Source organism: Erithacus rubecula (genome assembly GCF_903797595.1).
Source record: "Erithacus rubecula genome assembly, chromosome: Z".
Classification (NCBI taxonomy): Eukaryota; Metazoa; Chordata; class Aves; order Passeriformes; family Muscicapidae; genus Erithacus; species Erithacus rubecula.
Genome location: NC_136661.1, coordinates 7631931 through 7650120, shown reverse-complemented (window position 1 = coordinate 7650120; position 18190 = coordinate 7631931). Strand labels below are relative to the sequence as shown.

Sequence of the window (18190 nt, the reverse complement as noted above, 5' to 3'; positions counted from 1 at the left end):
AGCAATAATTGAGACTCCTCGTTTAGAGAAATTATGAGGCTTTGACAATTGGACTGCCTCATAAAACAAGAGTGCAAGGCTTAAAACAAAAGAAATTAAACAAGACTCTAAATTAACCTGTCTGTATGAGCAGTAGGGCCTCCACTTAATAATTTCACTTCTCTGTGGGCTGATGGGGCTTTTATGAGATCTGTCAAAGCATACAAGCACTAATTCTCTTGTTTCTTCTTCTCTCAGGATGGCAGCACAGCACTTTCAATAGCCCTGGAAGCTGGACATAAAGACATAGCAGTTCTCCTCTATGCCCATGTCAACTTTTCCAAAACCCAGTCACCGGTTAGTACACAATCTCCTGTAGGTTATGTTTTAACTTGCTGCTGTTGAATATAATAGTGAAATGTAAACAAGAAATTTACTCCCTGACATCTGTGCAGCAGTACAGCATGTGAAATTCAAGACACTTTCTGTGCTGTTAAGTGGAATGTACTTTTTAAAGTACATGTTGACTGCCTGTTGGTTGAAGCCTGGCTGAGGGATAGTTCCTGCTTCTCTTCCTAATTACCAAGGGGTACAGATAGCTTGCTAGCAAGGTTCACTGATTCTGGCTAGTGTGCAGAGATGTTGTTGTATCATTTTAATGGTAATTATTGACCTGGAAACTGAAACATAGCTGTTCTAGGTGTCTTGGCTGCTACCACCCCTCCTCTAGCCCTGACTCACTCTCCTGATAAACTGCTGCTGAACACCTCAATGTCTAGACAATATGTACTTGCAGTTAGTAGACTGTATGATAGCTGGCACTTTTCTTCCTAAAATTTAAAAAAAACAAACCATCTGTACAATTAAAGGTACGGAATTGAACAGAGTAACTCTGACTGTTGTGCTTTCTATCTGCTGGCTGGAATAATTTCTTTTTGATTAACTGTTCTTTCCTCTTTTTTAGGGCACTCCTAGACTTAGCAGAAGGACATCTCCTGGTCCCACTCACAGAGCCACATTTGAGTAGTAGTGCATAAATATCTGTAAAAATCTCTTCATCATCTTTAAGCTGCTAAATGTTACTGTTTTACTGAGACAGATACTGAATGTAATTGTCTTGTGCCTGAACTCACCAGCAAAGTGAAAGCAGAGATCTAATGCTAAAGGTAGAAAACCATAAACTTGAAGCAAGCATATAATTAGGCAGTGCTCAGTGGAGAACCCTAGCCAGAACTGTTCTTTTGTTCACATACTCATCTTCTGTACACTGGCATAAATCCTGTTTTCCTTTGGTGTAGATTATCCTTTCTTATGTTATGTGCAGACTATGACTTCTAAAGCTATCCATGCAGGGGAGTCCCAGTGGCTTATTTTTAGTTGTTCTAAAACATATTTACTGTGCCTAGACTTCATCACAGTAAACTTTTAATAAATTTCATTCCAACATGATTTTCATGTTTTTAATTACTTTGAAATTCAGAAGTTGCAGTTGCTTATGTAGTCAGCTCCATGGATCTTGAGCTGGTGGGTGAGTGGGTAGGTATTGGGGATAGAGCCTCTTGTCAGGTCTGAAGTTCACTAAATAAGTTGTTGCTAATTGGGGATAATGTATACCTTTTTATATAAAAGATACTAGTATCTATAAAATTAACTCACACAGTATTTTCAACATTTTATATTCCTTAATAATTAAAACCTACATGAAGAATTACATGTCGTGTTACCATATTTTTATTAACTGTTTCAGTCTATAAGCTCCATACATGTTTATTGGAGAATAAAATTAGAGGTACCAGCTGTATATTCCCCTTGAGTGGAATTGAGTGTAGTTCTTGGTGCGTATTTATGGAATGCTATTACCTTGTCACATTCACTTTAGTCAAGTGTATTGAATTGTTTGAAGTGCCTTAGACTCTTGCCATATTTTCAGAATAAAATTTCATTACGCTGTTTTACTCCTCTCTGTTTTACCTGTGATTTGTCATCATCCAGAAATGCTGCACATTACAAATGCAGCAGGCAAACAAGCTAAATTGGTAAATCAAGGCAGGGAGGACTGGACAGTGCCCACATGAGGTTTTTTCTGCTGCCTGGAAGAGCTTTGTGAAGATGATCTGCCTTTGTTTGTCTTGCACAGGCTGCACCCTTTGCCGTTTGGTTGAGAAGTGACCTCTCTCAGTTCTCTGAAGCATCTTGGGGATGTGTCAAAGGATTGTGTTCAAGCAGTGTACTTGAACTGAAAAGCAGTTAATTGAAATAAAACCCTTTGGGCTTTATCTTACAAACACTCCTGTCAGCTTGGTGAAGGGAATGCCTTCTCTCCCCTAAGTCCTTATCAAACAGCTTTTCCTACAGATTCCCTTTGAAATAGGGACCCACTGAAGCCATTCTCCCTGGGCCCACATTGACTTGGTGACTTGGCATGCCAAGAGCTCTCCATGAGCCAGACGTGGTTTGGCCAGCACTGCAGGTAGGGTGTGATAACCAGTGCCCCAGTGCTTGGAGTGTCTCCTGGGCAAAGGGCAGCTGAAGGACCTCTGATGGGGGGGACATAGCACAGTGGTCCCAAACAAGCCCTCTGTCCCTTGATGTCAGTTTTTAGTCTTGCACCTCTCTGGCCAACTTTTCTTCTCACTCGTCACTTAGCATCTGTTCATGTGTGGATGCTCTCTCACCTCAATCCTACATGCAAGGTATAGAGGCCTGTCACCCAGCAAGCCAAATTACTGTGAAAATAAGGTCTTCCCTCTGACACAGGACTGACAGCAAAGAGCAGCACCAGCAGGAAAAAAACCTAAACAAACAACAAAACACCAAAAAATGTCTCTCACTTTGCCTTCTCTCAAGTCAATGGGTGCAGGCTGTCCTGTGTAGCAGGGGGTGCACACAGGCATCCACCCAATAACCCAAGATTGTGTCACACACAGTACACAGCAGCAGTGCAAGGTTCCCGATGAATTCCTCACTCACTTAGGATCTGGGTGGTTTTATAACTAAACAGAAGTAGTGCAAGTCAGATCTCCCTGGCTTGGGCATGGCAAGAGTTGCTTTTGAGTCTTTTTCAGATTTGTTGATCTGTCATCTCCTGCCCCAGTTTGAACAACTGTCTGGAAAGCAAAGTAAAGATAAGCTGTTTTTTTCTTCATGAGTTTAAAATACAGGGCTGGAGATAAACAAATCAAGCCGAAGAAATGCAGAAAACAGATGACTGCTTTAATCTTTCTCCAGAACTTTATCTAGTTTTACAGAAAATCCAGTTCACTTATTTATACATGCTTGCCTGTATCTCATGTATTAAATTCTTGTTTAGCAAAGAGACCTACTGCCAAGACAGAATTTGGTAACGAAGAGCTTTCTGATTTCAGTTTTGCCAAGAATGCAGTTTTTATTTAGCATTGTGTTGATCAAAACTAGGCCACTTGTGCTGTTTTAAGGGAGTTAGTGATCATACATTTAACTATCATGACAGTAATTTTAGGTAATTTTAGAAGAGCAGGGTGTTGGACTTTATGTGTTTGTTCTAACTTGAAATATGCTGTGATTTTGTGATGCTATGATGGCAGTTTTAAAGCATGTAAATTATGCTCCAAAGTCTAACTTTATCAGATGGCTCAACATACTCTTTATCAATGTCCTCTTTAGCAGTGCCTCTGTATTGCTGTAGGAAATAGGTTAATTAGTAACATGTCTAATAGGTCTTTGCCCCAAATATAGTTTTTAAACTATGATCTCTGTTGTGCTCTGTTGTGCTCCTGAGCTTCATTTGCACATGCTATTTGTACATACTGTAGCCTAACCCCCTCTTTGTACACAATGGAGCTAACAAAAGAATGTAAAATGCCCATGAGTAATAACTTTCTAGAGGAGAGGGCCATGTTGGAACAGATTTCTGTCTCTCCCTCCACAATCAATGGGAGTCCTGGGCATGATGGGATTCTGGGATGTGGAGCTATCATAGCAGGGTTTAAAACAATTAGTCCAGTAGTTTAGGTGATTAGTGACACAGGAAGAATCACCAAATGTACTTTAATACTTTTTTTTTTAAATTTTTTTACCGGCAACAATAGCATAAGGAGAGTAATGTGGAATAAACATTCCTTCCTTTTTTTGTTTTGTTTTCTTTCCCAATCCTGAATACAATTGGTATATCAGAAATTAAAACATTTTGTAAGTGGCAGAAATCTGTGAAGGAATCTGACCACCCTAACACCATACAAATGTCAGACTATGCAACTTGGAGTGCCTGAATTTATTTAGATGCCATTTTCCTGGTAAGCAAAAGAACCTAACTGCCTAGAGCTTCAGAAAATGTTAGATGAAGCTATGGAATCAGCATTTCTGTGCAATGTTCAGTTTTGTCCCAAAACTTCATTTTTTCTGGGCTAAAATGCCTTGTTAAAGAAAAGTGACCCCAATTTAATTGTATGGTAAAGAGAAGCTATTCTGGTATATGCCAGATCTGGCAGTTTGTCAAAAGGAAACAAAATTTTCAATGTGTTAGGGAATATAGGTGAAAAATACAAAGTTTACTTGACTATTTTACTAAAGTGAATGTAATTTCTGGCTTAAAATCCCATTAGGATAGACTTAATGAATTAAGCACTTAAAAAAATAAGAAGTAGAAAATAAAAATAATTTCTTCCTTTAAAATTTTGTTCTCTTAAATGGTCTCCCAGCTCCTAGAGGTGACACCTGAAGCAGTTCATACTGTGGAAGTTGGGCCCTTCCCCAGGAAATAGTTAAGAGGTTTCCAAAAGTCTTTGTATCCACTGATGTGCTCTGCAAGCCAAGTTTAATTCCACCTACAAATGCTGGATGGCATTTATCACCAGTGCTGGGATTAAGGGGTTTACCATGCATACCAGCTCTGACCTGAGCTCCCCCTACACACCCTCACTGGCATTTGTTTTTCAGGTCAGATGATGATTGACTCTCAGTATATCCAAGCATGATGTTGTCATCACCTTTCAACTCCGACTGTCAGTGAATATGTAAGAGATGGGCAATTTTTCAAGACTGTAAAATGTGTCAATGTCTTTTTCCATTTACATTGTCATACATTAAGTGAGTCTGTCACTTAAAAATTGAGAGTTACTGGTATGAAGTTTTACATTAAGAAAACAAGCCAACAAAATATTAATCAAAATCAACAACATTTTTTTGCAAGACATACTTTCAGAGGTTTTATCTTCTCGATACGGCTGGAAGAACTCAAGTTATTCTAGAAATAGCTTTTTAGTCCATTTCTCCTGGTGTCTCCTACTTCTGGCTGAGAAGTCTGTCAGAAGTCCAGTTCAACCATGGTGTGAATTAATGCAAGCCTTGGCATCGATCCCTGACACACAGGACTAGCTGTTTCCTGGAGGGGAATCAGCCCAAACATTACAGGCATCTTCCTGCCTTTGAAAGGCACCAGCAAAGCTGGCCAAAACAGCATTCATGCTCTTACTGCAGCTGCAGATAGCTCTCCTCAGTGGATTCTGTGCCTGCATGCAGGTCTGTAAACCTCATCCCTTCCTGCTCTTCTGTGGCACCAGGTGTGTTAACTACAAGCATTTCCTCACTAAAAAGAGATGCTTTCAGTTGTTCAGTCCACATGGTGATGCTTGGGACTGTCTCTGAAGGTCTAAGGTGGGACTAGGGACAGAAGTAAGGGGCCAAGGAGCAATGTTAGAAGACCTGTAAGGAGAATTTTTCATTAAATGTTTTTAGAAATTGCCACAGTGAGATTAGAGGAAAGGGGTACCCTTTCAGGTTTGTTTTGTATTTCAGTTTGGGATCGTGGAAGTATTAGCCTTTACTATCCACAACTTACATCAATTTTAAAGGAAGTCAGTTATAAAATTCCTGCCTTACTTCACTTTGGCTGTAGTGTCTGTACACACATCCACTGAACAGAAGTGCCTGGTTAAAGCTGAGCCACCTGCTTGGTTGTAGTTCATGTAACATCATCCAGTGCATCAGTACCTTGAATACCACTGGACAGTAAAGTGCTGTTGAAGGGGCTGCAGAATTACGTGCTACCTGTACAAATATTTGGGAACCTCTAAGAACTAATCAGGAAACACTAACAAGATTTTGTTGGTGGTTTTTTGTTTTTCAAAGATGACTCTAACGACTTCTTAAGTTTGTTTGTAAAAGAGTACATCTGTTTTCCTGCCAGGCAAAGAAAACAAAGTACAAAGCACAAGAAGTAAGTCATGCTCAAAGTAGTATTGTTTTACAGCTGTATACATCTGTGGTGGGTTGATCCTAGATGAATGCAAGATGCCCACCAAAACAATTGTCACTCCCCTCTGATGGTCAGGGAGAGAGAGAAAAGTCTGGTGAGGTCGGATAGGGACACGTGGAAATTACTCACCAATTACTGTCACAGGCAAAACAGATTCAGGGAGATTAGTTTAACTTACTGCCAATCAAATCAGAGTAGAATTATCAGAAAATAAACCCCAAATCTTAAAACACCTTCCTGCTCCCCTCTCTTCTTACCAGGCCCAAGTACACTGCTGAATTCTCTGCCTCCTCCCCACCACTGGCACAAGAGGACTGGCACAAGGCTTGTAGTTAGTCCATTAAGTTGCTTCTGCTGCTTCTCCTTCCTCTTAACCTTGCTCCAATTCACAAATTCTCCACTATGAACCCTTCTAATAGGCTGCAGTTCTTCACTGTAGTGGGTCTCCCACAGGATTACAAGTTTTCCCAACAAACTTGATGCAGCATGGGCTCCTCTCCATGATACACCAGTCCTGCTGGAATACTGCTCCACAGTGGGCTTCCAGCAGGGTCACAGTCTCCCTCACGTATCCACCAGCTCTGACATGGGTCCTGCACAGGCTGCAGGTGGATCTTGGATCCACCAGGGACCTCCAGGGGCTGCAGGGCACAGCTGCCCCACCACAGTCTGCACCAGGGGCTGCAGGGGGATCTCAGCTCCAGAACCCTGAGCACCTCCTCTCCATCCTTCTCCACTAACTCTGGTGTTTGCAGAGCTGTTTCTCTCAAATGTTCTACTCATCTCTTGCAGCTGCTTTTGCTGAGTACCTTTTCCCCCTTCTTATATGTATTCTGCTTGAAGATCTATCACTGTCACCAAGGGACTCTGCCTTGGCAGCAATGGGTTTGCCTTGGAACAGACTCTGGCTAGGTTGAATGTGGGGAAGAGTTTAGCATCTTCTCACAGAAGTACCCTGCTACCAAAACCTGGCCATAGAAACCCAGTACAACAAACCTTTGTCAATATATCAGATGGGTCCTTACCACAGGTGATAAATGAATTCTCAAAACTTCTGTTGTAAGTGTTCTATTTCCTTAACTATTTTCAATTCTTCCTGTTGTAAGAAAAAGCATCTTTTCACACACCAAAACTCCCACCTGATGCATCATTCCTGCAGAGATCTCATGAATGAGAAGGCCATTAGGGAAAACAGGAGTCTTTAGGTAGTTGTTACCTGCTGTGAGCACTTCACCTGGGACCTTAAAGCAAGTGGGGGGCACTGCAGGCCAGCTTGATTGACCTTTCTTTCTCTACCATTTTATCCAGGTGCTTTGCTGCTTCACCCTGTGCCACTGAGCAAACCATATCTCTGTGTGTTTGTTAGTCAACACCAGAAAAAATAAACAGCCTTTTAAAGTATTTCTTTCAATACAAAACCGCCCTTCAAGGACTTGTATGCAAAGACCTGTAAATAAGAGCCTCATTATACTTAAGGAGAGTATGATTAAATACATTCACCCATGAATGACAAACCTCAATGTCCATATATTCCAAACACCATTACATTCATCTGCAGTATTATTGTTTAGATACCATGAGTGGTAGCATTTTTTTTCAAAGCTGTGTATGTGCTTTGAAATCTCTAAGTGCTGAATGTAAGTAGCAAAGAGATATTTCTAGGAGATGTACTGGTAATTTTTTTCAGCCTTTCACTTACTGGTTTTAGCACTGCTGCAAAAACAGCCCTTGCTGTGTTCTCCAGAGCTCTGACAAGCTGCAGAGCTGGAAGGGTAGCTCATGCTACCCCTGTAATGCTGTCCTTCCTCACTGAGCCACATTATCTTCACTGAGATGAAGACATGAGATTTCATTTGCATGAGATTTCATTTGTCATGGTGGAACAGGCAGATTAGGAAAAATCCTCCTCTACTTCCTGGCTGTGGTATCACACCTTTCTTTGAGGCATGAAAAGCCACCTGCTGTGTCTGGCAGTCATCCTGCAGCACCCCTGCATTACTCTTGGGCATTTTCTGGGGCTGGAAAGGCAACTTTCCTCCAGCCCCGAGCATAAGTGAGACTTGGAGGCAGACAGTTGCAATCCCTTGGTACTGAGCAGGCAGCGACTGGCTCTAGAAATGTCTTGCCCCCACCCCACCACCATGCACTCATTCTTGCAAATTTATAATGAAAATTTTCCAGTCCAACCAGATACATGGGTTCAGAGGCCCTTTATTGTGGTGGCTTAATCTGCATCACTAGCCTAGCAGGAGGAGCAAGAAGCATGTTAATGCCTTCTGCAGTGGAAGATGATTTGAGAGAATTGTGAGCAGAACAGCTGTACAAAGAGATTGGGAGAGATTACAAACACAGTATGACAGAATGAGGCTTGTTTTAGCAAAAGCAGATTGAAGCAACTGAGGAAAAAGATAAAGAATTTGTGGGCACAATCTGTAATGCTGAAAGAGAACTTGCCAGAGTACTGCTTAAGCAAGAATTGGCAGTGTGATGAGAACAAAAAAAAAAAAAAAGGTCTGTGCATTTTTTTGTTCATTTCAGATGGAGCAGAGGCACCTGGCACTGGAAGATGTAATGAAACTTGACACCATTTAAAGTCACAGTGTCCCAGCAGACAGGTCCAAAGTCTGCCACCCTCGACAGAACAAAAAACAGCTGCTAAAAAGTTAGAAGCTGAAAATAAGGAAGAAATATAAAAGGGTAGTTTTGTTTTGATAAGAGATAAATCCTATAAATAAATAAGGAATTTAGAACATCTCACATTATGTGAGCATTGAAATATTAAGTCATGGATGGTTTGCAAAGAGACAGGCAAAGAAGGTTCTCTAGGGTAGATCTGCAAAAACAGGCTTTAGTTCTTGGGACATTTGGGTGAGTTTTTAAATTAATATTAAGTTTGTTTCCATATTTTTGTCATATGGTAACTGCCTATGTTGGTCTTCACACAACTCATATTTGGTCAGAATACGATCAAGAATTGAAAACAAAGAAAAGACATATTCATATGAAAATGGGTATATATATGTGTATTTCTGAAAACATACTACAGATATGACTGTGAATGCATCCTTTTAGCTGGGTGAACAAAATCCAGTGCCTTCCCACTCTTCCCTGTAGATCCAATGGAGAACCCAGCTGGAACCCAGCAGATGCTGGCTGTTCCCCCTCCCTCGTCTATGTCAGCCTCCCCCATGACTTTTCTGTGGAGTGGGGAGACCTCTGCAGACAGGATAAATCCATCTTTGCTGCAACATGCAGAGGGAGACTACTAGATTCTCTGACAGAGCAGTTAGTTGCAGAAGTTTGTTGGGGTTGGGGTTTTGTTTATGTCTTTCTTTTTGGATTTGGGTTGGGATTTTCCTATTTGTTGAGTTGGGGGTTTGTTTGTTGTTTGTTTGTTTTAGTATTCTGGTATTATTTCATTCATTTTTCCTCTTTTAATAATCCCCTTTCAACTGCTGACATATCAGGGCTGCATGTATGACCTGACATATGCAAATCTTGGTCTCAACTATTGTCTCTAATTTAACATTTAATCAGTAGCCCACCAAGATGTATAGCATAGCTACCCAGGCTCTGAGACCTATCTCTGCTCTAGAAATTAAATTCTCTTCAAATTACAGGATGATTTTCTTGAGGAAGCTAATAAAATCCCCTGTCATGGAATCTGCTATGAATCAGGAGATGTATTTCACACAAACAGGTCATCCCTTGCCCCCACCCTCATGAGAGGGCAGATCAAAAGGGGCACTTGCCCTAATTTACAGTAGTGAAGATGGGTGAAACTCTTTTCCAACTGCAGAAAGGTCTGTGCATTATTCTCCTCAAGCCTGCAAGAAAATAGGTTCTTCAAAGACAGGAACAAAACCTGAAAAACAAGCTAATCTACCATGGACCTGAACAGGGGTTCCAATGGTCTGCTGCTGGCATGCACTGTTACTGAGAAACATGGAAAGAAGCTGAGCTGGACATGCTTCTCCAAGACATAACCACTTGAGCTGAGGAACTAGCTATTCCAAATAATTCATCCTGAAATGCAATGCAGACTGCCTGAAAGTACCTGAAGTAAGGAAAGTTATGAGTCTTACATCATAATGAGGTTGTGTTTCCTACAACTTCAAGAGCATCCAAACAAAACTAAGTGTGCAGAAGTCACTCCTTCTGTCCTCTGCTAAGGAAAGGATTATATTAACCAGTATTTAGAGGCCACTCCTGAATTTCAGTGTTCCACTGTTGCCCTTTACCACCATCACTTGTCCACTTCTAAAGTAAGATTAACAGTGCAATCTCATGACTTGGTTTGAGACTTTAGTTATTTTTGCCATCTTAGGAAGTTAATCGGTGTCCCCTAGAAGTTAATACTGATAATAACAATTATTTTCGAAATGTTTTTGAATAAGAATAAAAGATGAGTACAAGATACTCTTTGCTAATAACATTGCCACCCCTGATAACAGCTCCTACTTTAGCAATATCATTATTGTAACCAAGTGAATATTCTCAAAAAAAAAAAGGTATGTGTATGTGTAATTTTCACTTTATTCCTCAAGTTTGTTTTGAAAAAAGATAGGAGGGATCTCACTGCAGCACGTAAGAATAAATAGCTACTCAAATTGTTATGTGCTCTTCACCCAGAGGACCAAGCTGATGGGCCATAAAGCAAACTGAGTATCCAGGCAGGTATTTAAGGTATATATCATTCAGACAGTAGAACCCAGTGAGTCCTGTAGAGAGGAATTATGGGCTATTATGTTTATAATGGAGACTCAGGCAATATAAGAGGTGTACCCTACTTACCGTAGGTGCCTAATGAACAGTCTTCTTAGATGTTGTTATTGTGAATTCATAGAAATTGTCTTCCAGTGAAAAGGCAATCTCCATGCCTTTGTTTCTTGAAAACAGGTAAGAGAAAATAATGACTTAAACAACCATGCAGAGAAGATACTCTGTTTTCAACCTCATCATGTGCTGTTAGAATTTCAAACTCTGAGGATATTTATGTGAATATTTTCATGCATTTAGCTGTGATGACTGAGCTGGGCTCAGAACACCTTTATTCTGGCATCTGCAAATGGCCCAGTTTGCACACGAATGACAGAAAATTACAGTGTCTAATTAACTTTTATATTATGTTTCCTTCACCTTTCAAGGTATCTCAGTGTCTAGACAAAGCCAGCCTAATTAAAATTAATAGCTTGACAGTTGAAATAATTTGAAGCTCTACCAGCTTCTCACCCATAGTATAAGAGTAATTCAATTACTCTTGATTACTAAATGTGCATATATACAGAGATCATCAACCCCAACACTGCTGACCAACACACGAGTGACAGAAGAAAACTCTAGCCTAAGGAAGTCAGTCAATGCTCTGATTATCTGTATCTTGATAGCACTAAGTAAAGCTTTACATTATAAGAATACATTTCCTGGGACCCAGACTTCCCAGGTTCTATCTCTGAACTGGATTCCTGGCATGAATGTGAGATGAAAACACAAACCTTGAAGGGGAAAAGACCCAATGCACTTTCAACAGCAGTTAGGGACCACCTCTGAACTGCCCAATTGCTCTGGGGGCTTAGGGGCATGGAGGCTGGAATGGGAGAGGCTCTAGGGGAAGAGAAGCTGGCTGACAGCAAAGAAGAAAGCCTCTTTCCCATGCTAGGAGATGCAAAAGATCAGCAGCTCACATAAGGTAATTTCACAGCAGGCTGATTAAGTAAGTAATTTGATTTTGATTAAAATATTTGGAAGAGCTCAGCTGTCTCTGGAGAATATTCTGACACCCCCATCCCACTCAGTGGATCTGAAAGGCTTCCTACAGGAAATGGCAAGAAATGGGGGAAGAGTAGCAAAACGCTTTGCTCTCAAGCATGTGTGCTACACTTAATGATTCTCACAGAATGCTCCCCTGAGAGCAGTATATTATGTGAAAAATATATTTATTTAGGCTTGAGGAAAAATATGAAAATAAATCAGAAGGACATATTGTAACAATAACTTTGCTTCTACTGATAATCAGAATTAGGAGCAACAAATAATAATAACAAATAAAAAAACCTGGATGGATAGTAAATTGATGTAGCAAAACCTACCCCTTCCCTTGCCTCAGTTGTAACTGTCCTTTAGAATTACAGAGTTTCAACAGTTTTAAGTTTCTGAAGATCAAGAATGCAAAATAATAAAAACTTGCACCATTTAGAGAAGGCAATAATAAAGCAAGTGCTTTATAATTTGAAATGATATATTTCTTCCTTCAAATACCAATTAGTTTGCTCAGTGAAGTGGAAATTGAAATGTATCCATTAAACCATTAAAAACCATAAATAAAAATTTTGCAATTAATTGTGTTACCTATTTTTAAGATGTTGGAGCTTAGTTTTTCATATTCTGGCAGTCTATCAAACTCAGCTCCATTACAGATGTCTTTGAGCTGAATTGATGATGATATTCAGAACTAAGGGCATTCTCTTCAGTAGTCCTGCCCTGATGAAGGAGCTCAAATGTATAGATGGCTTATGCAACTCTATCATTCTTACTGTGTGAATTAGGAATGTTAGAAATGTCAGCTTAATGAGTCATGCAACAGTCTTCAATGTTCTAAGCCACTGGATCCAATTAATTTTCAAGTGTGCCTAAAATGAACAATGAATACTGAGAAGAAGCAGTTCAGTGGTTTACTCCACACTCACTTTTTAACTTCTATTCTAAACGTTGGACCTAATAATGCTTTCAAATAGCTATCCAAGTCAATTATTAACAATGATTGAAATTTCCAAGGAGCTGACAGTGTTTTTTCTTCAGCCTTTATGTCTACAATGAAATTATTCCAATTTGCATGAACAAATGAGAAAGGAAGAATGTAGGTGTTAGTGTAAAAAATGGTAATTTCTCCCTCTTCTTTATGCATGTTATTAGTAAAACTAGTCAAAGTGGAAACATGATAAACATATACATTTTAAAAATATCTCCATTCTATGTGCTTCACTGAACTTCAAAACTGCTTTGGTTTTGTATTATATTTGGCATAACGTAATAACATGAGTTTTGTTTCCAGTGAATCCTGTTTTTATTGAGCAGCATGGGCCAATCTCATTGGCTGGGCCCACAGGCACGAAGAGAAGGAGACATTTGTTGTAACAGGCAACGTTTTTTTATTTTTGCATAAGTAATTGTCTTGGTTGAAAGACAGGTGTCTGCTATGGAAGGCAGGAGGCCCCTTGGAAGGGGAAATGTAAATCCCCTCCCTCCAAATTATTAAAAAATTTAAATTAAGGGGCTCTCAGGCAAAGATATGAGAATAGGAGTAACAGTTGTTTACTAGCATGTGTAATGAAGCAAACAAACAAGAACAAATACAGCATTAACCACAACCAGAACAGGAGCCCAGGGACCCTTCTGGGCCACAGACACTTTCCCAGTGGTGCAGTTCTGGGCACGGCCAGCAGGGGCGCTGCTGGCTCCTGGCCGGGCAGGGCGGGTGCAGTGATTCCCCCGCGGCTGCAGGGGGCGCTGTGGGGCAGCTTGGGCAGCACACGGGAATGGCAGCTGATCCCAGTGCCCAGATGGGAAGGGATGGGAGAGAGCCTTTGGCTCACAAACCCTGGGGCAGCCAAAACCCACTGCCCTGACAGGAAGGGATGGGAGAGAGGCTTTGGCTCACAAACCCTGGGGCAGCTGATCCCAGTGCCCCTGCTGGACTGAGGAGCACCAAGCTGGAATGGCAGGAATGAGAAGAAACCCTGGGGCAGTGGATGAGATGTATCAGAGGCTCTGCAGTGGCAGCTAGAACTGCAGGATGTCCCAGCAGGGCGTGGGACGCGGGGCCCAGCAGCAGAAGAAAGGCAGCTCTCAGCTGGCTTATTGCAGTGTAGAGAAATTCCTTTTCCCAAGCAGCAACTCGACCATCCTCCTCCAAAGCCCTGAGAGAGAGAGCAAGCAGCTCCCCCCAGTCCCGTCCTTTAACTGCCCCCTAAAAATCTCATGGTATCTCCTCCCTCACAGAGAAACTCCCAGAAAAAAAAGAAGTGTAGTCAGATGCTACACTCATTTCCCCACCTTAGCCACATTCCTGTTTTTTGTAAGTACTCCTAAGTACTAGTAGTTACTTTCCTAGCAACTTATGGGAAAAGCTAAAATAAAGAAACCCAACACCCAACAGTAATCTTTACCATAGCCCTCATATTTGGACCATTAAACTCCAGTTTCTGATTAGTGTGTATCTTGCAAATGTGAGAAATTACACTCACATTTAGAATTTCAAAGGTTTATTAAACGTTAACAAAACTACAATGAAAGGTTGAGTAAGGAGAAAGAGCAGCATTGCAAGTCCCCGTGACTGGCACTCATCTGCTTCTTTGCAAAATGGATGGTCTGCCTTTTATACCCTTAGCCCTTCCCAAAGCTGTGTCAGTCAACTCTTTCTCTGCCATCCATTGGTGGATATTACTTTCTTATGTCTTGATTGGAGATCAGGAGACATTATGCTGCGGTTCCTAGTAACAAGCCAGCCCTCTCCAAATGATCTCCCCAATTACCAAGGCTATACAAGGGGGAGGAGAACGAAGACTATGGGAGGACATATTATAATAACATAACTATACATCTAAAAACACCACTTAACATACCTGTAATATTCATCTCTTAATTGTGAGGGCCAACCACCACATCACCCATCTATAACACAAAGAAACATTTCTGCTTAAGCATCTATCGTTGGTGGCTCTTCTCAGTAGTGGCCCATCTGAAGTTATTGATGTGAAGGTTCTCTTCCCCCATATTTATTGGGAGAATACCAATAATGCAGAATATGAATAAACATGCTGCTTCAGTGGCCATTAAGGCGTGTCACCTGCTATGGCAGGCCTGTTCTCCACCTTGGGATACACATGATGCTGTTCCCTGCCCCCTGCCAACATTCCTTATTGCACCCTTTGAAGAAGGGTCCCCTGACACTTTATCTTCCCAGTGGGTATGGATTTGTACCAAGAGAAAAGAGTATGAACTGAAGGTGCTGAAATGTGTGCATAGTTTGTCCTTTCTTGCTAAAAACCAGTGGTCTGTGTAAGCATGACCTTTTTACTGCTAGCAAACTGTGGACCACGACACCAGGCACTCTTCTTACTCTCACTAAGAAAAGGTAGGAAATAGCCAAATGGTGGCAAGCACTATAAATTGCTTTAGTGCTCCACTAAATTGCTATAATTGCTCCACTCAGTGAGAGTGGAGCCTTGGACACCAGAGGATAAAAACCAAAAAAACAACAACACAAAAATACCCAAAACCAAACAAACAAAACCCAGAAAAATAAGCAAACAAACTAAACCCCCACAAAAACCCAACCAAAAGAAAAACATACAAAAAAACCCAACAAAAAACAAAAAACAAAAAAAAAAAATCAACTGCAAATGAAAAAGGAATTTGTGGAGAAGAGAACCAAGTAATTGAAACTCCTTATCCCTAAATGCCCATGCCGTAGAAACATTTTTGGAGCAAGGAAACTGAAACTCTTAAAATCTTAAGTCTGAATGAAAGATTCATCTTGACTGAAATTACTTTTAGCAAAAGCCATCAGTGGTTTATCCAATTTCACTGATCTGGAGTAATGGTCCTGGTGCCAATACTCTATATATCATCACAGAGAAATGTCTAAGAGAGAAGCTGTAAGGCCAACTTTAAAATCTTATAAATACTGAGCATTTCAAGGCAAATTTTGGGTTCAGATATATGTTTGATAAGAAAATCTTTCCTTTTTTTATGGTGCAGGCAGTTTGAGACCTGTAGATAGTATAACCTGAAAATAGAAACTGCTAGAAGCATAAATATAGAGGTGGGGGGGAAAACAAGCCAAAAACCTATATGCTGCCAGAAAGAAAATCATGAAAATCAAGAAAATCAAATACAAAGCTTTGCCTGGGAAATTGTGCTTTAAGAGCCAAATAACAAAATTTCAGCATCCATGAAAGTTAAAGGAGAATTAAAATAAGGAACGAATGAAAGAGAATGGCACATGTGTACAAATGAAAATAAAAAAATATAAAAATGCATGGCTTATTTATGCCACCTACTGGATTTTTCTTGAAGTATCTTTTTGAGTGTTTTAGTTGTCATGATGTCTGTCACTCCAGCAAATACCCTTGCATGGGAGACTACTCACACAAGTAAACCAGCTGAAATCCAGCTGATGACTCACAAGTAAACACATGTGCAGACTGCCATAGCTGGAGGCGTAGAGATTAGGGTAGCTCTACACCTGTTTATCCTGCTAAGCTGATGTCTCTAGGGCAGCCCAGACACCCAAAGCTGCAGGCAAGCACTGAAGTTCAACACTTAGGAGCTTCCCAGCTCATATCAGTGCCTTAGGGAATGTGCTGGCACAGTTTCTCTCCTTTACTTGACTCCCTCTGGCTGTCTTTGATATTTTGTTCAAAAAGTCCAGAGTGTTTATGGACACGCTGATGTTTTCAGACAATGCAGACTGCAGTGTGCATGCTTTATCTTCTATCCCCCACCATTCTGCAGCTGAGGCTCTTTTGGGAATCTACAACCAGCCCTGGGGATATAGTCTATAAAATGATCTGTCAAAAATACCTCAAAAACTCTCTGATATGACCCACTAACAGAAAAAAAAAAAAAAAAGAAATAAATCCCCAAACCCAAAAATTAAACAGAATCAGGTCTAACAGATCTAAAGTGAAACACACTCAACTCCACTGACTTCCATGAAAGTGAAGATCTTTTCAGGCGTCAGTGTTAGATTTAAACGTTTTTGTCATTTCTCCACTGGCTTGCTGAGTAATACCAAACGTGGTGGTGGGATCATGTCTTGCTCACACCTGTCCCTCCAAATGCTTATCTTGTTAGCAAATAACATATTTTTGCCAAGTTCAAAGGATCAGCCAAAGGTATGCAAAAGACAGATCATCACTAACAGATGGAATTTGTGACTTTAAAGAAAAAGTTAAAGCTGAAGTACAACTATCAAATATCTATTAAGACAAAAGAAAAAAAGAAAAGCAAAAATGTCTTTTGATTCTTCTTATTTTTGTCACCAGAAATATTAATTACAGTTATTTCCAAAGGTGATGGCAAACTGCAGTAATCTTAAGTCACTGACATCATCACTAGACAGACTTAAACCAGAGACACCTAGACATAGATTAAATTAATAACTAAATTTCCTGAAGACTTGCAGTTAGGTTATTGTGATTCGTCTTAGGACTAATGGCAGTTTATGACCATCTCCTATTGCTTCATTACTCCACAGATGCCAAAATCCAGCAGTGTGTTGTCAACCTCACCATACACCCATTAAAAAAATTGGATAAAAACATTGCAGTCAAAACCATACTCAAAGTGTGACTTGAGCTAGTAAAACAAAAGCAATTCATTATTAAATGATTGATCATGTACTTGTATTCATCAGGCATCTAGATATTTTAGTGGTACTCACACAAAATACCAGATAGCTACTAACAACATTAATATTTTGTTTTGTACCGTAGGTTCTGTAACATTATGGATAATACAAATCTATGTGGTTAACCTGAAAGGCAGTAGTAGAAAATACTAATTATGTGAAAGAGTGATGAATGAATGTTCTTCTTGGAACTGTTGCATTGTTTGCATCCTGTACTTCATCTCCAAGACTGTTCCATTGAGTCTTCTAGTGAAAAGTCAGCTATATAAGAACCTGGTGACTGCTATTATTTTTGCTTTGTCTGTCTTTGCCTGCTTTAAGCACTGTTCTTTTCTTATCTTTTCTCCTTTTTCACCCCTGCTGTCATTTCTCATTTTCTTCTTCTACCTCTGTTGGGTTTTATTTTATTTTGTCTTTCTTGGTCTTTTTTTATCTAGCTCCTTTCATCTGCTTTTCAACTTGCATTTTCAATTGGCTTTAAGATAATTTTTAAGGGAGCACCTGAACACATTCTTGCGTGTGCACTCCACCACACAATGAACTTCACAAACTGGTTATTCACAACT

At 40.2% G+C, this 18190-nt stretch overlaps 2 protein-coding genes across 5 annotated transcripts in view; one reads left to right on the top strand and one right to left on the bottom strand.

Annotated features, from left to right (window-relative positions):
- KANK1 (KN motif and ankyrin repeat domains 1) overlaps positions 1-1934 on the top strand; it is a 120831-nt gene extending 118897 nt beyond the window's left edge. For all 4 annotated transcript variants that reach the window (XM_079330677.1, XM_079330678.1, XM_079330679.1 and 1 more), the window contains 2 exons: positions 238-336; positions 944-1934. In XM_079330677.1, coding sequence (XP_079186803.1) covers positions 238-336; positions 944-1006 — 162 coding nt within the window. In that variant the 3' untranslated portion in view covers positions 1007-1934. The remainder of the gene's footprint in view (positions 1-237; positions 337-943) is intronic.
- LOC306814396 (putative COBW domain-containing protein 7) overlaps positions 1-18190 on the bottom strand; it is a gene marked incomplete at its 5' end in the record, with an annotated part of 373307 nt that overhangs the window by 221530 nt on the left and 133587 nt on the right. The gene's annotated exons all lie outside the window — the stretch shown is intronic.